Here is a 23,528-nt window from a genome sequence, read left to right on the forward strand (position 1 = left end):
GGCATGGCGTGATGAATGGGTTTGTTGATAGCTCTGAATGCTCCCCTAATACACACAAATTCTTGCAGGGCCACAGGTGACCTCATTTGATTTACAGTACATGTTCCCTGATGAAATGCATGCATTTATGTGCATTTTCTTCCAAACTGAAGCTGGGTCAGAGCAGCATTTGCTCCAGTGGAGTTCCTTATGCACAGCAGGAAATCTATTGGGCATTTTGTGGACTTCGGTATTGGCTTTTTGTCTTTTTTTTCGCATGGTTATTTAAAGTAGTTCAGTAAAATGAATAATTTATTTGCAGGGATACGGAGGAAAGCACACTGCACTGCTTGAAATTACAGGAAATAATATCCTATTTTGAAATATGAGTCATACGATTGGGATCATCACTTTAAAATCTAGCAATTACTCAGCTTCAAATCTGACACAGTAGATGATTCATTGCTTTTATAATGCAGGCTTCCTTTATACATCCAAATTTTCTCCGAGGTGCATAAACAATTTCTAAAAGTTTTCTTTTCAAAGAGTTTTTTTGTTTGTTTTGAATTGGAATTTGATTAAATCCAATTTTCATCTTTCCCTTTGTCAATCCAGTTTTTAATCTTTTGTCGTTTTTTTCATTGTCCCGATTTTAGCTGCAGTGCCATAATCTGATCTTAGAGAGAACAAATGATTTCAGAAGATAAGTTACTGAAACAGACACAGACAGAAAAAAAAAAACTTATTCAAGATTAAAAAGCCTTGCATAGTAATATTACACAAAGACTTCAGCTTGTAGCTTTGCAAAAGAGACAAATTCATGTTTTTATCAATAATGTAACATAACTTTTCCATCACTTTTCCGCAATACTGCGAAATTATAAAATAAATATAGACTTCCCTTTATGCTGCTCCCAGTGTCTCCAGGCATGAGTGTATAAAATTTCTACTATGCACTTGCATACCAACCACAGTTCAAGTTGTGCACGGTGTATGTGCGCACACATCAGTGCGCACACACAGACATCCAGTAGGACCAGGGCAGGGGTTAAAAATGGCTCAAAGCGACTTTCATCTGAGGTAACTGTTTCCCTGTGGACTTCTTGCCCTTTGCAGCCAGCACAATTTCTCTGAGAGAAGAAGCTCACAGCACCATTATTTTCATGTTCCACGCAGGAGACAGAGCGCTTCAGGAAGTAAATGGCTTGACACAGCTGGTATCTTCTGGCCCGAGTTGGGGGTAGGCTAATCAATACCACCGAAGGAGATCAATCCCGCTGTGTGTCTCTGAGTGGTTTTCACGCTGCGTGTATTTGTGTGTGTAATTTTGCAGGTGGTCATGGTGTTGTAGCTGTTATAGACCTAATGGGAGACCACCTGACAACAGAGCTTAGGCTCTGCATACTGCCCAAGCAGTTTTTAGTTTTTTATTGCGTGCACCATGGATTTGTATGTGGGGGAACGTGAATGTGTGTTACATCGGTGTGTGTTTGCATGTGTGAGTGTGAGAGCTGTACCCAGGTGCACCGCCTGAAGGTTGGTGGGGTGAGCGGAGAATTTGTGTATCCGTGTGTCTCAGTGTGTCTGAAAAGATGACAGGGTACATCAGGGGGATTTTTTTTCCCAAAACCCCAGAAGAAGGAGGTCAAATTCAAAATACAGAGTGAGAAGGAAAAAAAACGAAGAAAAAGAAAACAAAGAAAGAATAAAAAAATGAGAAAGCAGACTGGGGGCATTTTTATGCAAATACTGATCAGTAGAACTGACACTGGAAATTTTACCAAGATTTGTTCAATCACTAGAAAGAATAATCTGTACTGAATATTGCAGGGAGAGAACAAAAACAAATAATCAGTATATTTCTTTGTTTTTGTTTTTCTAGTTCACATGGTCATAAGCTTCTTTGCGCATCAAACACATTTTTCTGCCTATGACTCCTCATGCTGTCATTTCTGTGTCAGTTTCACTCTTCTTAAACCCAGGGTCGTGGGTTTTTCCATTGTTTTCAAGACGTGGACTTTATTTATGATTCTGAAAAGCGAAGATAATGAGATGCTGCACAAACATAAAGACACAGAGAGAAGGGAGACACCTGCAAGGCCGATTGCCTGCCCTGCTCCATTATTCTGTTTAGCCCCCTGGTGATTGGGCGTGTGTGTGGTTGTGAATGAGCTTGTAAAATAACGGGAGAACACACATGCGCACACACATGCCCGCGCATCCTGCAGCTCCACAAAAACATACACTCTCGCAACCATGTGCAGACACAATGGTGTCTGAATATTTCTCAACACTCGGGCCTTGAGGACAGCAGGATAAATCATGTGTGCGGATCTGGGTCTCAGGCCGAGGTTCCATCTGAATAAGCAATCAGCAAAAGCTGTGGGTGACGTGTGAACATGCATGTGTCCGTTTTTGTTTTGGCTTCAGTTATATTTGTAGAAATTTATGAACTGAAAGGCTAACCATGTGTTTTTTCTTGAGAAAAAGTCTGAGTGCTCGTGGTTGGTGTCATTTCTGTCCAAATACGTGACAATAAGTAACGTAATAAAATGCAACATGAAACTGTGGGCCAATATTCAAAATGATGTATGATTTTATAAAAATACATGAACTGAAACTTCAGCTTTTATTTAAAATCCGCTGCCGCCCCCAGGCAGTAAGCTCTCATTTAGTCCAGATTTTACTTTGTGATATAACATGCGTTTCAAATCTGTCTCAATTAATTAAACCGGCTTATTATCATTTTGCCCCAATGCTTCATCCTGATAAATGGTCAGTCCTCAATGCTAATTTATGTGTCTTTTTTTAAAATGGATTTAAATGAGGAAATCAGACATGAAAATTATCCCTGATGGATGACGTCTTTTGAGCTTTGATCATGGAGCCATTTGCTCCTTTCATTAAACTGGCCTGCTTTCATCTGTCTTGACATAAACACCAAACAACTAAACAAGTTCAGTGCTGTGACTGAAAAATGAGACCTCAAGTCAGATTAATGACGTGGAAGTCCCACATTGTTTATGGAGGCCATTAATTAAAAAAAAATAAAAAATGATTATTATTATTATTAAATACTTTAAAGGCGGTAAACAGGAAGACACATTATACATGTTAATTTGATTGCTGATACAAATTTAACCTTTTAAAATGTTCCAGTGAAACAGGAGGTGTTAGCTTTATAGTCTTATGTAGCTCGTTCCATTTAAAGCAGTTAAATCCAGTTTTTCCAGTTTCATTGTTTAAGGAGGTACAGCTACTGTTAAAATGTCTGTAAATGTGACAACGGCACAGTGATAAATTAGCAAAACATTATCTGTGATGAAACACAAGTGTGATACACGGGATCAAAAACCTTTAAGGTGGATAGGAAAGCATACATATAGATAATATCAACATAATCAAGGGCAAACAGAATTTTAGATTGAACAACAATCTTAACGACTAGAAGAAAGGACACATTCGTTTCTGCTTCGGTTTTCATGACAGGCGTTCCCCATAGCTCTTAAAGCAAGTCAAGTATCCAGCCAGAATCTCAGTATTGTCTAAACCTGGCTTTACTGTATCAGAATGTTCATTTTTTATTCAAATATTAATTAAACATAAAAAAATCAACAGTCAGCACTGACCTTGTTGACTGTTTTTAAGGACAGTGGGGCATTTAAATGCGTTTTGGACATGGCTCCCCACCCTTCGCTCGGCCTGGGTGGGCCTGTCTGCGGGGTGCCAAAAGTGGTATCTGTGGCCAGTGATGTGAATTGACATGCTGTTTAAAAATGGATCAGTCTAAATTATTCAGTCTGTTATTTTAGCATCAGCATTCAATGATGATGTCTCGTTGTCACGGAAACATAGTCCCATGATCCCGAGCCCACAGCTGAGTCCCCTCTGGAGGAGGGGAGAGAAAGAGATGCCCTGTAGCAGTCTCATCATTTCAACAGAAACTGAGAAGACAACAAATATTGTAACTATGGTGTCAGTGTGCCTACATGAAAAAAATGTCTTTTCCAGAGAGTAAAAGACTGTTTATATGTGCCCACTGGCAGCAGTGTTAGTAAGGCCGACAGAAAATAGTATAAAATATTATGTGGTGTATAGCGTGAGCCGCATGTAGAGGAAACACAATACCTGCCTGAAACCGATGAATACATGCAGGTGCGTCTCTGCCTCTGGCTTTCTTCCCCCTTCAGTCTCTCTCATTTAGAGCACACAACACACAGGATGGGTCCCAGGCTGCACTGGTCAAACTTTATGGATCTCCAGCGAGACATGAACACATGGAACAGTCATCTAGTTTCCAGCTGCTGGTGTGGAGCTTTTCTCAACCTCTCGCTGGGATCCTCTCTGTCTCTGCTGCATCTGGCAGCTGGCACTTCGTGCACTGGACATTTCTCAGCGAGGAAGAAATTGTAATAATTGTCAGCAAGCTCTGCATGTGTCTTCGCGCCTAAAAGTCTAAAAGTGCCTTTGTGTGTGTACAGTAAATATTTCTTTGTGATCAGTTAGGCAGAGAAACGGCTGCGAGAACAGCTGGGGATTCAGACGCTGATTCTGTCTTCCTCCTACAGTAAATGCTGGGATTTACACTCTGCCCAAAGCCCAGACACACAGCACTCTTGTGCCAAGAAGAACATGCATATGCATGCAATCATAAGCACACATTCACCCAAAGGACTCTCCAACTTGCAAAGCTTGCATCACACATTTCAGGTGATTTCATCATCTGTTAGTCATTTTTCATCCTAAGCTTTTCACCTTAAACAAACAACCGTAATACTCACGTTGATTTCAGAAAAAGGAAAAAGTGAGGAACACAGTCTCTTGTGTACAAATTGGTTTCTGTTCGAGCAGCTTTCGTTACCTGCTGTTTCAATTTGTTTCTGTTTCACTCAGCAGCATTTTAACAAGTCATACTCAAACCGTCCTTAAACAAGCGTGCAGTATTAGAGGATACTGAAGCACAAAGAGAGGGTGTGACAGCTTCCCTAAATAACACAGACAATTTACTTTAGCTGATGCATAAGCTAATGTTGTGTTCACCATTATTCCCTCCCAAAAAAAAGAAGACACCTCTGATAACAGGTCGCATTTACACAAAATAAATATTTCACTCGTCATTTGAGATGCCACAAAGCACAAAACTTAATACCAGTTGAAATATGTTAATTCCCGCTGCAGCCATTTGGAGACACGCAGCCTGCTGTCTTCACAGTGTGAATCCAAATCCCACCATCCCAATCCAGCTTTCATCCCTGACTGTCAGCAGATGAGAGCTTCGTACACCTCCAGCAACTCACCCGGTGTGTGTATTTTTGTATGTTTGTGTGTACCCACCGAGGAGCTTGCTGTGCAAGCATATTCACAGCCAGAATTTCTGACAAGCCTAATGAATCTCCAGAGACCCACTACCTGCTAGCTCTCTCTTGTTCTGTCTTGTCTCCATTGTTCTCTCGCTCAGTTTTCTACCTTCTTGCACCCCCCACCCCTCCTTCCTCTTGCTGTTTGTCTGCTTAAACTGGTGCTGCCTCTCTCGCTGCAGCCGGTTTTGCCTCCATCAGCTAACAAGCTCCCTTCTTCTCTTCTGAGTGTCCACCTTATACTCTCCCCATTGACTCCCACAGAAGTAAATGGCCCAAGAGAGACCTTGATGTTGATGGGGGTGTGACAAATTGCTGAATTTCTCTCTCATCATTGCCGAATGCTATTCAAACGACTGCTATCTGTGAGAGGGAACCTCCTTCTAGAAAAGCTTTTAATTATAAGTACCAGTGGTTTATTAGTCATGCCTCAGCTCAGCTTGTCTGCCTAAAATCCATTACCTATGCTTGAGGAGGCCTTGTTAGTTCACAATTGATTGCATAATTACACAGCATTATGATACATTGGCCTCATCGTGTGGTAATCACAGTAATTAGGGAAATAATGTCTACATGAGGTCTACATGGGCAAGGAGGCAGAAGATCCACGACTGTGGAGAACAAAAGAACCCAATCCAGTTGCTCCAACATCCACCTTAAATGTCCCTCAAAGCACACACACGAATGTGCACACGTGTATATTTATATAGACTGCTCCAAAATGTCAGTCAGGAAGTTGTGACAGCATGGCTGATCTGTTGTCTCACTCAAACTGAGGGGAAGTGAGCGCACACAGAGCATGAGTAATGAAACGCTTCACACTCATTTGGCTTTTGCACTTCAAATGAGATTGGCACGGTGCAGCGTCTAAAACACAACCATTAGATCTATAATGACTCCGCAGCCTACTCCCCATGGACTGACTACTCGTGCAGACACAAACACACACAGACACACACAGAACCCTTCCAACCCCCAAATAGTCTATGCATTATGCATTCCACCCATCTGCCACTTTGTGAGCACTCTATCCCAAGGGGAAGAGATGGGAGGAGAAGAGAGGGAGGCACTCACAGCTGGATAGAGGAAAGAGGCCGGGCTTTTCCACCCTTTCTCCCTCTCTCTTATATCTCCGTCAGGTTACGAGCTGCTGGAATGTGAGGGTCTCACCTGTGTTTGGGCTACAGACAGGTATGAGCATATGGCTCGGGTGTGTGAGTGATTTATAGATGCCCATGCCTTTTCTCTCTGTACGTGTGCGTGTTGATGGAGGTTAGTGTCTACCACTCGATGATGTGCACGGCCCAGCAAGAGGTGTAAGCTGACCATCTGTAACCACAAGACTCAAAATATCTGAGAGGCTTCAGTGTTACACATTTATATTCATGTGTGGAAACCCATCAAAGAAACTTGGATACGTGTGTGTGTTAGAGACAGGGAGATAGATGAGTGATATGCTTGTGTGTATGTGTGTGTAAAGGGATCAAAGTAGGAGAACAATTATCACTATGATCAGATTCACAGGCTTTAAAATTTCCCAGTTTTTGGAAGCGCTGCGCTGTTGTGCACAAAAGCGTGTCTCTTTATCCTGAAATGATTGCTCAAGAATCACAAGGCTTCTGCTTTTTTAAGTCAATGCGAGCTGGCAAACCGACTGACAAAACAAGTTTAACTGCAGAGCGAGCTGGAGGCGAGAGAGAGGCAGTTTAAATAGCGCGTCTTTGTCTCGCAGCTGCCAAACATTCACCCTGACCCAAACCAAACTGCAACCCCATGATCCTCATCTGCCCTATTACATCCCTCAGCTGTTTCCTCTTCACTGATCTGTGTGTGCAAATGTGCGTGTTTTTGCCCAGAGAAACAGAGGCTTCATTGTCACCGTGTCGTCTGATGCAGCTGCATGGCTTCAGATGTTTTTACACAAAGGATGAAATGATAGATGAGTGAAAGGAAGACAGAAAATGATGAAGAAAACAGAAAAAAGAATGTGTGAATTTGACAAAACTCTCTTGTTTGTTTATCTGAGGTTTATCCACGACATCTTTCTTACTCCAATTACGGCAAAAAAAAAAAAAAGGAAAAATCACTAGAACAGGCTCGTGTCCCAGCGGAGCTGGAAAACATTTGATAACCGGAGTGTTTAGAAAGTCCATATTTCGAACGCCAGTGTTTGTTTTCATCTAAAATTAGTCTGGGCTAAAACGCTGATATATTGATTTCAGCTTTAATGAACACAAACTAAGCAGCGGCAGTGGTAGAGGAAATATTTACATCCCTAAGAACTTATAACTCGGTCTAAAAATATCTTTGCCATCTAAGAGTATCATCCACAGACACAGACTTGAAATATGAAAACCTATTAATCTATTAGTGTGCTTATGCATTTTAGGACATTATTTCATTCCACATATTATATTCCCACCAGTAGTTTTATTAGTTACAGTATTAGTTACCATAGGGGGTTGGAAGATTCAAAAAGGTGCTGGAAACATCCCTCAGAGATTTTGGTCCATGTTGACATGATAGAGTCACACAGTTGCTGCAGATTTCTCAGCTGCACATCTGTAATATGAATCTCTCATTACACCACATCCAAAAAGTGCTCTGTTGCATAGAGATCCGGGAACTGTGGAGGCTGTTTGAGTTCAGTGAACTCACTGTCAACTTTAAGACATCATGCTGAAATGATTTGACCTTTTTGACATGGCCCGTTTTCCTGCTAAAAGCAGCCATCAGAAGATTGATACACTGTGGTCATAAAGAGATTAACTTGGTCGGCAAGAATACTCGGGTAGGCTGTTGCATTGAAGCAATACTTGGTTTGTAGTAAGGGGGCCAAAGCGTGCCAAGAAAATGACCCCGCCACCAGCAGTCTAAGCCATCGATACGAGGCAGAATGGATTCATTTGTTCATGTTGTTCGTACAAAATTGGGATCATAAATGATAAATAATCATATGTCCATGATTACTACCATCATCACCACCTCCAATATGAGTATGAACAGTTGCAAAACAAAGGGGGTGTGGGGAGGTGAGGCATGCTTCAAATCTAAAATGCTTCAACAAGTAAACCACATTTCAATGCTGAAGGTGTTTAAAGATAAGCTATCTTATCTTTACTTAGCATTTTTAATAGATTGATCAATGCCACAATGGTGTAATATTTTATATATACAAAATAAGGAAGTTTAAACAAATACTAATAAAGTAAATGTATCTTAAAGCTTATACTTATGCGGGTAGGGTAACTCTCCCCAAACAGAAAGCACGAAGAGAGAGCGAGAGAAGGGAAGGCAGGTTTTTTATTTTGGTTTAACGTTAATGCCACTCAGTCAATACACATCAACGGACTGTGCGGGGATAAAGAGGCTGGGGCTGAGAGTGTAAGAAGAGAAGCATCAATGTGATAATCTCCCACTCTGGCCTCCATTAAAGGAATTCCCTCCCGCTGACCTGAGTTCTCTGATGACGTTACATTTCTCTTCAGCATTTTAAAAAGATAAACTGACCCCACGATAACAGTTCTTGCTTTTCTCCACTCTGACACTTTCTGCACTGAGGCACCTGAAACCACCCTCGGTCTCATTTGCCTTTTCTTTTTTTGTGAGTGGGCAGACACAGGATGGTCTGATAAGGCCAACTCAGGTAAAACACAACATGAGTTCGGCCTGGGAGAGAAACAGCTATCAAAAAGGCTATTAAAGGATTTGGTTTCCACTTGCATTACAAGAGGCTTTGATAGCTGGATTTTATCTGCTTTGTTATCGTCTCACATCAGGAATACAAACACACACACACACACACCTGTGCGCTCTTCTTACCTTTACCACACATCTATGAGTCAGGAATCAGGTGTGTGGAGCTTTTGTGTGTGTGCTTTGGTGGCTGGCACAGAGAATGAGAAGGGCACGGTTTGTTACAATGCTGCGTACGGTGAAGTGGTGGAATGTGATTAAGTCCAATTTTGGGCTACTTGTTCATTCTTTTGTTTTTACATAATGCTGGCTGGCTGGATTTCACCCTGTTTTCACTGCATTATTTGATCATTTCACTGTGTGACACTGTTTTATTTTTTAAAATAAAAAAGTGTGATGCCCTCACACAAATTATAATACACTTGATCCTGCTTCCACATTTGACTTTATAATTGCCTCCTAACCCCTTCAAAACATATAAATATTCCAAGTCGTTTAAAATACTATTCAGTTTTTCTAAACTGGGTGGGTGGCTTTGACTCAGACTGTAGAGCAGATCAACCATTAGTTAGAAGGTTGGTGGTTGCTCCCCTCTGCATGCCAACGTGTCCTTGGACAAGATAGTAAGCCTCGAGTTGCCCCGGATACATTAGCCAGCCTATGATCTCATGTTTGTATGTCAGATTTAAACTTAAATTGTATGTAGATGATATGTTGAATTTATACATGCAAGTACTTTATAGATGCAAGTTTCATCATTCTAATGCTGCAATGTGACGTATGTGTTTCAAGATAAAGTGCACAGCAACACCCTGCAGGTAAAGCACACGGTTACTTTGGTTTATGAGACTGCACTTTACCAATTTCTAAAACAGCTTAAAAAATAGGCGATAATACATTTATAATATACAGCTGTATTTGTGTGTTTGCTGAAAACATGAGATTCTCACTATAAACTGTTGAGATTTAGTTTAATTTTACATTGATGGCTTTAAAAAACGCACAAGTGTGGGAGTAATTTGATATTGTGCCTTTGATGCGTTTGCAACAACGCGAGCTGTCAAGACTTACACACTCTGGCACACTCACACATGCACACACAGGTGTGTTATGGTGAGTGGTGTGAGCTGTTGAATGATAGGCTGTTTGCAGTAGAGAGGTTTAGGGGAGGTAGAGGTGGAGGTGGAGAAAGACAGAAGTGGAGATGGGAGGCAGAGGTGTGGAGGTGAAGACAAGCTGGAAGTTTGGAAACAGATGGCCTTTGTATGTAACACATGCATTCATGCACGTGTGTGTGAATGCATGTGTTACTGGACAAAGTGTGCGTGTGTGTTTGGAGGGGGGTGAGTTAATTTCGGTGTGCTCTGATCTCTGGTCTCAGCTGTGGTGTAATTGATTAAATGAATTAGTACAGAATATAGAATTAATGTTCATGAATAGGATCATGTGTTTTGTGTGTGTGTGTGTGTGTGTGTGTGTGTGTGTGTGTGTGTGTGTGTGTGTGTGTGTGTGTGTGTGTGTGTGTGTGTGTGTGTGTGCGTATGGCAGATGGGTCATTAGAATGAAATATGAAATTAGTCTTGATGAAAAGCACCAGATATGCGCACGTGTAATTGAATTAACCAGTCTGTGCTCCGTGTGTCAGCATAAATGAAATGTTCACCTTGCGTGCTTCATCCTGCTGAGAGGTGCATCACAGACAGGCTGGCCAGTCAGGAGGCTGTTCTACTGTCAAAAACACTGCTTGCTTAATTTCTGTCATAATAGGTATCCAGGATGTACAGCTGGGTGGGAAATTAGAGTTAAATAACATTATGGGTCTTAGCAGGATGTTGGACCAGTAGGAGCCCTAAAACAGCTTTAGCCAGACTCTGCTGGCAGGATGAACACCAGTCTTCCAAAAGAATTCACCTCATTTGATGTTTTGATGGTAACAAGGAGCGCTGTCTAATGTACCAATGTATATATGGGCTATAGATGTTTTTTAGTTTTAAAATAATTTTCAAGGAATTATTTATTTATATATTATAGCCAGCAATTTAACAGCTAACTTAAATAAATCTAAATCTAATGTGTTATATTATGTGAGTCATTTTTATTCTTGAAAGTAACTATTTAGGATTTGTACAGTGGTGTGCAGTGGTTAGGGCAGTTGCCTCACAGTAAGAAGGTCCTTGGTTCAAATCTGCAGGCTGGGGTCTGTCTTTAGGAAGTTTGCATGTTCTTCCAATGCCCGAGTGGATTCTCCCTGAATACTCTAGCTTCTGATAAAAGATGTATGTTTGCTTAACTAGTGTTTCTCCGTTAGCCCTGTGACACACTGTGACGTCACGCTATGACACTTTTGATGAGGCCAACTGCAACCCTGAAACAGATAAGCAGAAGAAAGTGGGTGGATGGTGGAAAAGTGTTGTTTGCTTCTGAAGTATAGTGGAGTAGAGGTATAAAATAGCATCACAATAGCAATACTTGAATTACCATAAAGTACCTTAAAACACTACCACTAATAAATGTCAATGTCAGTGATCATGAAACCATGTGATAACACCTCCTGCTCAAAAGTCTCTGTTTGACACTGCTATATCACAGGGATCTTGTGGTAATGCTAAAGTTCACTGCTGATCTGCGTCCACTTGTCCCCTAAGAGGTAAGGTTTGACACAAATCAAATACAAATCGATACTTATCTTACGATGTAATATGTCTCTCCTGGTAAGAGTGGTCTCTTTCATAGTGACAATGACCCCATCCACCAGACATGAGGGGGGTCACTAAACAATTTGATGATGATGAAAATCAAGCCAATTAAATGCTGTTTATGTATTGCACTCATCACATCTCATTCGAAATGAGCACCTATGGGATATTTTAGACTAGCACTCTCAACCACCATCATCAAAAAATCAAATGAGAAAATATCATTTGGAAGTTTAGAGACTGAGAAATGTATGACTTCTGGGCTCAACTCCAAGGTGAATTCAAGCTTTTCCTCTTACACTTTACATTGTTTTTTCCTCTTTAATTTTTTCTTTAAATATGCATGCACATACTACACATACATGCATATGCTTTTGTGTAGTATGCCAAAATTAGTTAAAAAGTATGAACATACACATACTGCAAAACAATATGTTACAAGATCTCCTGAGTCATCACAGACAGCCTTCCTCACCAGCAGCATGCACGTTATAAAAATCAGACACACATTATCTGCCCTGACCACACTCACTGTAAAATCTTCATCACTTACGTGTTTAGTTTAGAGACGCATTCAGAGTGGCCGTGACTGAATCCGAGTCATGCTACAGCTGCTCTGACACACAGCACATAAAGTAGCCACAGAGCAGTGTTATTTGATGAATGCTTGCTTATGCTCACATCCATATAAACAGGTTACAGCCAGGGTTGTAGAGTTTGGCAGAACGTAATAGATAATGGAAGATTACAGCAGTAAGCCCTGCACGTACGGACAGAGAAAAAACAGGGTAGATTTGCAGACTTAGTAAAAAATTATCTAACTGTAGATGCTTCGGTGCTTGCTTTGAAATTTACCCAACTGTAAACTTTACGTGAAAAAGCAGGCTTGGCTCAGTTTCAATTTTTTTTCTTTTTGTTGCTATTAAAGATCTTAAATCCACAACCTTCAGAAAGTTATTCATTCATGAATTACAGCTGGAACAATAAAGATAGCAAGGTACAAGTTACTTTGCATATATTTAGTGGCTGTCATTATCTCTGGGAGGCTGTTTACACTCCCTCCTGAACTTTCGGCAGTTTTGTTCTTTTTACTTTACAGCATTATGATGGTTTCGGTGTGAACATGTCTGGACGGTGTGTTACAGACATCATCTCGACATTGTGTTTAGTTCTGTGTCTGTCAACATATTTTTTATTTTTGCCAATACAGTCAGGAAGGATACAAACCTATTAAATGAAATTTAATGTATGCTACATGTTTTTCCATTCAGTTTGTTTAATTCCTAGGAAGCACAAAATAAAAACTCAAGCATGGACTAAGCCACTGTGTCAGTGAATACAGACTGAATAACAGCACACAAAATATCCAACTAATTTCACAGATTAATTAATTATTAATTACAATACTGTGCAAAGGTCTCGAGTCTTTAGATTTGTGTAATTTGGCATACCTCAGCCTTTTTCCCTCTGTTTCCCTTTCTTAAGAATAGCTTCTTGACAGCCACCCTTCCACTGAAACCATTTCTGATGAGACTTAAGCAAACAGTAGATGGATGGAGTGCAGGGTCAGACGCATCTGTCAGGTCCTGTATCAGTGGTTTGCTGGATTTGTTCCTATTTCTTAAGGACATGACTTTAGATACTTTTCGTCTGCTGAAGATAGTTATTAAGGTCTTTCGCTTGTGCAGTTTCATTAAAATATCCCCAAATTTAAGGACACACAGCACATCATGTCAACTAAAGAAATTAAAACAAATGCTGTGTTTTTGAAACAGACTGCTAGTTACCAAGTGTCTAAAGTTACAGTTTAAGTGTAGACACAACACTGGTGTTAGATACCAGTTTATGCTTGAATGATTCTTAGGTCAGTGTTAAGTTGCTTAACAAACAAACAAACAAATGATCAAGTATAAGGACTAGAGTGAAAATGAGTGAAAAAGCAGCCAATGTCCAAAACAAATAAAAACTGTGAAGGATCGGTAGAATGCCTGGAGAAGCATTGCTCAAGAGCTCTTTATAAAAAATCACAAGAAAGCAAAATATGAAGAAAGACTTTTGCACAACACTGTATATCCCTGAGTTTAATAAGTGGATTTATATGATTTATGATTTCTATCATAGCCATGGGGAACACATGGAGTAGGCTGGATATGCCTTCTGAGTTTAAGAGGTATCCTTTTGGAGTATTTCGAGTGTAATATGGTTAATTTTTAAACATTTATTTGATGTGGGATTTGAGACACAACAGATATACAAAATAAAAGATTCTTTAAGATTTTTGACACATCTTTAAAGGATGTCTGGCCTTTTTTCCTCCTAGGGAACTCGTTTGCACTCACCTGTATTTGTACAAACTGTAGAAGTACTAAGAATGATAGGAATCCTATCAGTACTAAAATAGAAAATATGATTTTATTGTTACTCTCAAGAGGCTTGGGTAGTGGGCAATATTCTTTTATTCCTCTCTAACAAACGGAGTCTTGATTATGTCACATCATATCTTAAAATATGATTTATTTACCTGTGAATGAATGCCATTATAATTACACCTTGTAAAATCCGTTAACATTTCCACAGCTATTACATAGCCTCCCTTCTCACATAACCGAATACTTACATTTTATGTATCTTTCGGTTTCTTGCAAATGCGGAGAGTGAAAGGAAACTGCTGCAAGGAAGGAAAAGGTTAAAAGTCAAGCAAACTGCTTTGACGTTGTTTTCTTGACGTCACTAATTGTTTGCTTATTTTTGCAACTTGTTTGCATTAGTATTTCTATTTCTTTTACATTTTAAACGTGAGTCAAGATTTTTTTTTCCTAATACGATTTTTGTTCATGGTCAAATGTTCGACGTCCTTTTTGTATTATGTTCTAATGTTCTTGCTGATCGTGCTCATAGTGAATTAAATAAATCAATAAGCTCATGATTACTTTAGTTTATACAGTGCTGCTTTACCTAGACTTCACAACTTTTATCAAATTTGTATTTATTTATTTTTGTCCCATTTGATTGACTCTCTCTCTCTCTCTCTCTCTCTCTCTATCAGTGTGGTATAGGCGGGTTTTCCGCCAGCAGGGTTTGGTTGATTCTCTATTGATTTGCTGGGGTGGGAGAGGAGGAGGAGGAGAAAGTGAAATGGGAGGAGAGCAGGAGAAACCTCCGCCTGGCCAGTGAGGGAGGGAGGGATATGATTGTGCGTGTTTGGGACGAGAGAGGAGAGTGATCGTAATCAAGGCAAAAGTCCGTCTTGCAGCGGGAGCGCACTCCAATCACGTGGGGTTTGGATTTGTATAGGAGAGAAAAAAGTAAAAGTGTCGACGAAGTGACTTCTGGTTGTACTTTGTATTTTTTTTTCCTCTCTGTGCCTTTCCACCTCCCCCTCCGCCCTGCATTCCGCGGAGCAGCTGTGTTTTAATGCCCCTGCGCACCCGAGGAGGAGAGGAAGGAGAGAAGAGTGAAGAAGAAGAGGCAGAAGAAGTAGTGAGAAGGCCTGGACACCACCCGTCCTCGTCCTCTGGAGGTCTGTCCACTCTCCCCTCCTGGCCCTGCATGGACGGGGATGGGGAGAGCCGGATGCTGTTGCCGCGGGGCTGAGCGCCTCACCTCCCCGTCTATGGTGCGCCGCTTCCGGCCGCTTCTACTGCTGATCATCGCGCTGTGCTGCGGTGCTCACATAGGTAACTAATCACACTTGCAACACTGCAACACCCAGAGTCTCTTTGGGTCACAGTAGCAACTGAGCTGTAATTTATCTACTTTCACATTCAGTGATGAACTAATTACTGCTGACTCCATCAGCTATAACCATAGTAACAACATTTCTTTTCAGTCGCTATCACTTGATGGTGATTGAAACACTTTGTTAGTTATTAAGCGTCTGTAATCACTGTGTGGTTGATCCTTGTGTTGGGCCCAGTGCTGCCTGACAATGGCTCTCTCTAAAGCGGCAGTGCAGCAGTCTGAGCACGGATCGAGTTTCTCCTCTCTCCTGGGCCGTCATTCTCCTGTCTGCCTCTTAATGGCTCATGGAGGAGGGGGAGAGAAGGCAGGAGAGAGCTACCTCTCCTCTTGTCCATATAAACCAATTCTTTTAGTGCGCTCATTTACAGAAAAAAAGCAAACAAACAAAACAAAACAATCTATTCCACCGCTGCACATCATAAAATATAAAAAGAAGTTGTGCTGTGATTTAAATCTGGCCAAACCTAAATAAACAGTTAATGTTGAGCTGATGCTGATTAATAACGTCTATTGTAAGAAACGGGATCAGATAATCGAATTTAAGAACATATTCTTGAATGTCCGACATATTTCTCTTTATATTTGTGCATGTTTATCTTTTAAAACCCCTACAATGATCCAAGGCTTGTTAGAAACCCCCCCCAAAACAAACAATGAATTTAATAAATGAAGAGCCTGCTAACTGGATGTTAACAAGGTGTCTGCAAAGATTTCTGACACTAAAATCAAATGTGACAGTTTTGACATACTTCTGTTTTCTGTGGCTTTGCAGAGGTCTTACTTCTTTTTTGTGACACTGTTTGCTGGTCATTTCCTGTCTTGTAAAGATGCAGAAGCATTTTACATTTGGTGCAAAAAGGCAGCAAAAAAAAAAAAAAAATCAAATCTGGCTGAATCTGAGTGTTTTTGTCTGTGCAGGGGGTCGGCTGTCTGTAGAGCAGTCACACCTCCAGTAATTAGTTTAACACAGCGCAGGCAGTCGGACAAAACGGGAACACAGAGAGAGACCCACTTCACATTAAAGACCCTCTTGGCACCTATGCTGCACGTGCGTCACCTGGAAAGAATGTGGTTTTTTTTGTTCTTTTTTTAGTTTGTCGAGCCAAACAGAATGTTTTATTTGTTAAAACTTGTACATGTTTTGGGGTATGTAGATATATTTCTTTGTTGTCAGCCCCATGTGTCTGTTTAGGCAGGGAGGAAGGAGTGTCTGAATTGTTGACTATTGTTCACAGTGTCTGGCCGACGACGAGAGAGAGTGCACGCTGGAGTGAGCTCCTGTAAAGCTTTGCAGCTTAAAGCTATAGAAAGGGTGTTTGTGTGATTTGAGCTCGGCTTGTGAGAGAGTGCACACAACAAGGTGATCAATAAGCACTTCTGGAGCTATTCCCTTGGTTGAGAAATGATCCCAGTAGATCCTTTCCTGATCTCCAGAGATCAAAGGAGTTGAAGGCAGCGAGATTGGGAGGCAAAAAAAAAAAAAAAAAAAAGCTAAACCGAGCCATTGAGATTCAGTTGGTTGATCTTATGACCTCTGTCTGATGGTAGAGAAGGTGCCTCAGGAAGAGAGGCAGTAAGGAGGTGAGGCTGGCCAGGGAATGAGGCTGAGGGGGCTGAAAGCAGAATAGTGCTGAAGGAGGCAAGTGATTGAAGCTACAAAGGAAAAAAAAAGAGAGAAAACTGAAGATATGAGAGAGAAGAAGATTCGAGTCCTGTGGGATTATATTGAATGCGAGGAAGACAGAGGATAAGGAGCTATGTTGAAGGCAATTTTAAACACACGAGGAGTTGTGTATTCTCCTCTTAATAGTATCTGCCAGCCACCGGAGTATTCATCACCTCGACTTTACTTGACAAAAAATATGCTAATTTAGAAAGACTGTTTACAAAGGAGATCACATGGATGTTTTAGGTAGCAAATAAGAAAATTGTGCTTTAGTATGTAATGTGTAAATATTACAAACGTTATTAAGCAAATCGTAGTTTTTATTTCAGAGAGGTCAGAGTGCAGGGTCAGCATGGGAGCGACACAGTGGTGTAAACTTCAGCAGAAGCTTTCCGTCAGTAAGGTTTTGCAAGTCGATGCTTTAATGCCAGATCCCTGCAGTCAGAGGGTCAGCTTGCTTCTCTCTAAGTTATCCTTCTGAGAAAATATTAGTGAATAAGTGCTTTTAGTGCAGCAGCTCATGATCCCGATAACTTCTGAAAGAGAACAAACTGCTCTGATTAGATTGGGAGTCGCATTTGGGTACTGCAGGCTAGATTGGAGGGAAAGAAGGAGGCTGTTGGTGCACCAGTCAAAGACACAATGTGTCCTCAGTGCTCAGACCTGTCTGTGCAGCGGTGGTTGGCATAGGAGGCAGCCTGTGTGTGTGCGTGTGTGTCTGTGGGTTGGTGTCAGTATTTAACAGTTAGGAGAAAGATTCTAAAGCGCGGTGTGAGTGAGGGTCCGTACCTGCACCCCGAATGGCAAAATTCAGAGCATTACTGCCCCCATTTGGTGGCATCACACTCCTTCATGCTCTAAAATCAGATAAATCGACAGAGAATAGCGGACGTGTGCTGCCAGCTGGTTAAGTGATGGAGTAACGTTTGAGTGATCGTTTCTGTAAAAACTCGTGCACTTTCGGCCTTTTCTTGGCCATTAAGAGACCATCATCTAAAGATCACCGACTTTGTGTGGTTAACGGAAGTACAAGCAGCATTCTTTCTAAGATAGCTATTGCTGTGTGTGTGTGTGTGTGTGTGTGTGTGTGTGTGTGTGTGTGTGTGTGTGTGCAGCTGCTCATACACTGCAGAGCCTCTCTCTCTCTGGCCTAATCTAATTGGAGCACGTTGTGACTGATGCATTAGGTCTGGTCTCTAATCTCTTTCTCGCTCTATCTTTCTCTCTCTCTCGCTCCGATGATCTATGATATAAAAGGCGACTTTGACCCTCGTTACATTTAGAAACGCAGAAATAGATAAAACATCAGGGAAATCTGTTTCTGATGGCTACACGAGGTGCATTTTTGATTATGTTTTTCCTCTGCAGAAGCCACCCAGGATCACTAACACAATTATTCAGCACCTTGCTGACGAAGATTATTAGCTTCAAAAAGTCACTCTGTTGTGTTTGTATTCACAGCACAGCTGCTTTGCCCTGCTCCCTTTGTCTATAATGTTCTATATGCTGTGTGCTCCTTGGCTGTATGGGCACTTTTATCTCACTGCTTGTGGTAAAACATGCTTCGTCTTCCCTCTCTCCGGTTGCTCTTTGGTTTATTACACTTCAGGTTTATTACGCTCACAGAGCGGCACTGATGATTGATCCAGACTTTCAATCAACAGCTGGTTCTTTTTCTAGTTTTATTAGGTTTTTATTAGACTGTAAAAGACTCATATCATTGCGTGCTTAAAATCAAAGCTTTCTTCACACGTAACCTTGGTAGTCTTGTGCGATTGCACAACCTTTTCACTTCTACTGAGACATGACTCTGTCTAGTTCACGCCTAAATTATCAGACGTGTGTATTATATATCAGTATTCCAGACTCTATTTGTGTGTCCTCTTCAGGTCAGTGCCAGGTGGCCACACCTCAGTGTCGTATCCAGAAGTGCACCACCGACTTTGTCTCCCTGACCTCCCACCTGAACCCTGCGGTGGATGGCTTTCACACTGAATTTTGCAAGGCTTTGCGTGCGTACTCGGCCTGCACTCAGAGGACAGCAAAGGCCTGCCGTGGAAACCTGGTCTTCCACTCGGCCGTTCTGGGCATCTCAGACCTAATGAGCCAGAGAAACTGCTCCAGAGACGGCCCCACTTCTCCCACACACCCCGAGATTCCCTTTGAGCCGTGCAACTATCACAGCCGCACTCAGCACGCCTACACGCAGTCCCATGCACACGCTCACTCACACTCACACACTCACAGCCACAGCCACGGCCACTCTCGGGCTGGGTACCTGTTTTGTGGGCTCTTCGGTGACCCCCACCTGAGGACATTCAAGGACAGCTTCCAGACTTGTAAAGTGGAGGGAGCATGGCCTCTTATTGATAACGACTACCTTTCAGTGCAGGTCACTAATGTTCCTGTGGTTCCTGGCTCCAGTGCAACAGCAACCAATAAGGTAAGGAACTGGAAACTGGCTTTTGGGCTCTTATTTTCAATTTTTGAGGCTGAAACACTCTTACAAGTGCAAGCGGGGTTAACAGTCTAGTTATATATTTCTTGTTTGTGTTTCCATAATGACGTCCAAGCTACTTTTATGCACGTCAGAATAAGAAATCTTATCAAAGTCAAACTGGAAAACATGCTCTCCTTGACTCTCATGCTGGGTGTCTCTTGCTCCCATAGACTCACAGGTGTAAGGCAAACAGCCTCGATCTTGTGACTCTTGTCTCTTGTGACTGAAGCAGTGTTAGAAACCTAACTTGGTTAATGGCTGCGTACAGCCTGACCTTTAATAACATGGAATGAGATGTGTGAAAGGACCCACTGTTTACTTATGTGTGTGTCTGCAAGCACTTGTGTGTGTGCGTGTGTCTCATAAATTCACGAGTGGCACTCCTTGCACTCTGCTTACGGCACTGTGTGTCTTAGAGGACTGTGTACAACAGAAGACGCTCACTCACAAGTACACACGCAGGCACACACCACTAAATGGATGACGAACCACACAAGGTGATCTTTGTGGTGTTAAAGAAGCAATGTTGTTGTTTCCCCGCGATCATCTGCACTTTCTAGCACAGTCGATAGCTTTAATTATTAAAGGACATACACACCCGTGCATACACTTAGTCACGCACACACTCGCAGAAACACACACACACATTAAGCAAATAGTACAGCTGCTACACTTTGGAGCTGTAGGTTTGACCTTGTGTCAGAGGTGGGGCAAGTTATTAGTCACGATTATTAAGGACACACACACGCACACACACACACACACTCTTTCACACACATTAACGGCCCTCCAGGCTTAATGGCCTGCCAGGCCTCATTCCTCACGGCTGTCATATGAACAAAGCAGCCATTCACCGGAACTATGATGCTAGTGCTAACCGTAATGCTCACACCACACCCTGCATCTACCACTTCCAGCTTCCACTCACCACTGGATCCCTATGTGTGTGTGTGTGTACGCGCGTATTTGTGTGTGTTTCTGCCAGCCTGTGTGTTCGTGTGCGTGCATGTGTCAGCATGTTTGCATAGCTGTGTCAAATTACAACTTGTTAAAAAGTCATTAAGTCATTTCTCAAATGTAGCCTGATGAGAGTTGGTAACCTGTGCAGTGGGTGAGTGTTGATATTTGTGAAAAACAGACAGATGGAAATTTCTTCTGCCTGTCGTGAGATTTTTTTTCTTGATTCAATTATTAAGAGTTTAGTGCATGAAATGAACTAAACTGAATAAATTGACTCTATAATTTGAGGAACCCCAGGATGCTCAATTACAACACAAAAAAAGGAAAATGTATCAAACACCAGAGAACATTTGTTTAAAAGGTTTAAACTAACCAGTTAGTTGGAACTGCAGCTTATTATTATTTTTATGATTTGTATTATTAGGATTTTCTGTCTTCCTGATCAACCAAAGTGCAGCTATATTCATATTTCCTGTTTTGTTCAACTAGCAGTCTGCTTGCTAAAGATATTTCATTGACAAAAGCCACTGAAATTCATTAGGAAATTATTAAATTAGTTGGTGATTAATTTACTTTCAATTTACTTGCTCTATTCATCTTTTTGATTAAAATTGTGTCTATCATGTAAAATGAAATGAATGAAATGTCTCAATAACTGTAAACTGAACACATTTGAAGTGTTCCTCTGAGTTACCTGATGCTCTGCTGCTTTATAGATCACCATCATCTTCAAACCCTACGAGGGCTGTACGGACCAGAGGGTCTACCAGGCCGTCACGGACAACCTTCCGGCTGCCTTTGATGATGGAACCGTGAGCAGTGGCGACCCCATGCACAATTCTGCTGGTGCAGACGGAGCAAGCAGGAAGGTCCGGGCTCTGTGGATCTCTGAGCGCAGCCCAGGGCACCATGTGGAGCTGCACGCTGGCTACATCGGCGTGACTGTAATTGTTCGCCAACTGGGGCGCTACTTGACCCTGGCGGTGCGGATCCCAGAGGAGCTGGCTCAGGCCTACGATGCCACCCAGGACCTGCAGCTCTGCCTGAACGGCTGCCCCACCGCAGAGCGCATCGACCAGGCGGGGCATCTCCCCCTGCCCGTCTCCCCTCCTGCGCTTGGCCTGCAGCTTCAGCAGCTACGTCGGCCCAGCTACTCCTCACAGACACAAACATCCGCCCACGGCTCCACGCAGGTCTTTGGTGTGGAGGGGGCGAGGGAGCGGTGCAGGGAGCAACTGGAGGTAGAGGACATTTACTTCCACTCCTGTGTGTTTGACCTCCTGACCACCGGGGATGCTAACTTCACAGTGGCAGCATACAGTGCGCAGAAGGATATGGAGAGTCTCCATCCACACCGGGACAGTTGGAGGATCTACCCCCGCAGTTTTGCCACCTCCTCTTTACACTTTGATTCTCAAAATTTCAAACGGCTTGCCCTGCTCCTGCCATGTTTTCTGAGCACTGTTTTGATGTAATAGTGGGAGTCTTTGTGTGCGCCTGCATGTGTGTAGGTCTGGGTATGTGTGTGCACTACAAATAAAAGTTTTGGAAGTTTTTTGCTGAGCACTGATACTTAACACTGGCTCCTGTTTCTTGCAGTGAGGAACCAGCAGCCTGAACAGTTATTAGGACTTTAATTTTCTTTTTTTTAAAGGTGAAAGACCTCCCAGTGGACGCAGGACATGCTGGTGTCACTAACTATGAGAGAATCAGCTCTCTGGAGGTAAAAAAAAAAAAGCAAAGTAAAATAAACAAGACGTCACGACGGCTTCTACAATCTGTCTTCAACTTTGGATGGAACGCACCTGACAATGACACAACTGTCTCTGTGTGTTTAAATTGACTGTAAATAGTTCATTTTGTCTTCAGTGCACAGTGTAATGGAGTCAAGTTTGTTTTTGTGCCATTTGATGTGATTTTTTTTAATACCTCAGATGATGAGGTTTGTTTTAACAAATGCACTTTATTTTAATTTTTTCCACAAATCCACATCAGTGTTTTTTTGTTTTCTTTCACTTCATGTCCTCCATTAAAACTAGCTCAAACTTTGGAGCTCTGTGATTTGGTTTTGGATCCTTTCACAGTAAAAGTAAGTAGAACAATAGGAGATGTCATTTATTTTTAAGTGCAACAAATACTAGCTGATTTGCTTCAGCATTTTATTTTAAGTAATGTGAGCTGTTCTGTTGAATGTATTTTGAAACTTGTCACAGCGAATGCCATCAGTACTACTTTGTTTTTCTCATGCCTGATTTTGACTGCTTGTGTGAGTCTGTGTGTTTGTGGGTGCTTCAGTGTTTTTCTTTTAATGTGTCAAAGTGTTTTCATTTCAGCTGATTTGCATTAGAGGAAGTCCCGCCTTTTTGCCAAGACGCTGTGACTTTACAGGCTCGTGTTTTTTACTCAGCCTACTTTTTTTATTATTCGTATAATTTGAGCCAAAGACAGATTTTTTTTTGCGTTGTTTTTTGTTTCTTGTGCAGCGAAAATCAAAACTCAGCACCAAACCAGCACCCTCCACCCTCTCGGAGTCTTTTTCTCCCAAGTTTTTAAACTTACTACTGTAGATTGGTTTTGTTGGAACTGACAAGCTGCTCCTTGTTGGGATACATGTAAAATACTGGAGAGAAAATAGTGCATTACTGATTACTGAAGAAACCTTATCAAGCTAGGCTGTGTTTTCTGCATCAGCGTTGTGTTTTGAGAATTTGATACCTGGTAGAAGTTTCTACCTTTAAAAAAGCCTGTGAGCCTTTTGAACATGTAACATTCTTTGTAATTACGCCAAGTTTGTTTGACGATATTGCTTCATCTCAGTTTGTTTTTTTTGTTTTTTTTGGCATTGTGGTCTCTTACAACATGTGTGAGTGAAGAGTGACTGATCAATGTTGAAATACTTAACTTATTTATGAACGTAGTGCCCCGTAGAGGAA

At 41.7% G+C, this 23,528-nt stretch overlaps 1 protein-coding gene across 1 annotated transcript; it reads left to right on the plus strand.

Annotated features, from left to right (window-relative positions):
• Nucleotides 1-14,908: 14,908 nt before the first annotated feature.
• rgmb (repulsive guidance molecule BMP co-receptor b) lies at nucleotides 14,909-23,474 on the plus strand. Its single transcript, XM_031755469.2, has 3 exons — nucleotides 14,909-15,405; nucleotides 19,025-19,578; nucleotides 21,312-23,474. The coding sequence occupies exons 1-3, from the start codon at nucleotides 15,288-15,290 to the stop codon at nucleotides 22,068-22,070; spliced, it is 1,431 nt and encodes a 476-aa protein (XP_031611329.2). The 5' UTR covers nucleotides 14,909-15,287; the 3' UTR covers nucleotides 22,071-23,474.
• The last annotated feature ends 54 nt before the right edge of the window (nucleotides 23,475-23,528 follow it).

The sequence above is a fragment of the Oreochromis aureus genome, linkage group 12, assembly GCF_013358895.1.
Source record: "Oreochromis aureus strain Israel breed Guangdong linkage group 12, ZZ_aureus, whole genome shotgun sequence".
NCBI lineage: Eukaryota > Metazoa > Chordata > Actinopteri > Cichliformes > Cichlidae > Oreochromis > Oreochromis aureus.

Bases quoted from the DNA above. Each gene is read 5' to 3' on its own strand.
- rgmb (XM_031755469.2), top strand. From the start codon at position 15,288: ATGGGGAGAGCCGGATGCTGTTGCCGCGGGGCTGAGCGCCTCACCTCC. The intron at 15,406-19,024 runs GTAACTAATCAC...TGTCCTCTTCAG, and splicing joins GTGCTGCGGTGCTCACATAG to GTCAGTGCCAGGTGGCCACA. The intron at 19,579-21,311 runs GTAAGGAACTGG...GCTGCTTTATAG, and splicing joins GTGCAACAGCAACCAATAAG to ATCACCATCATCTTCAAACC.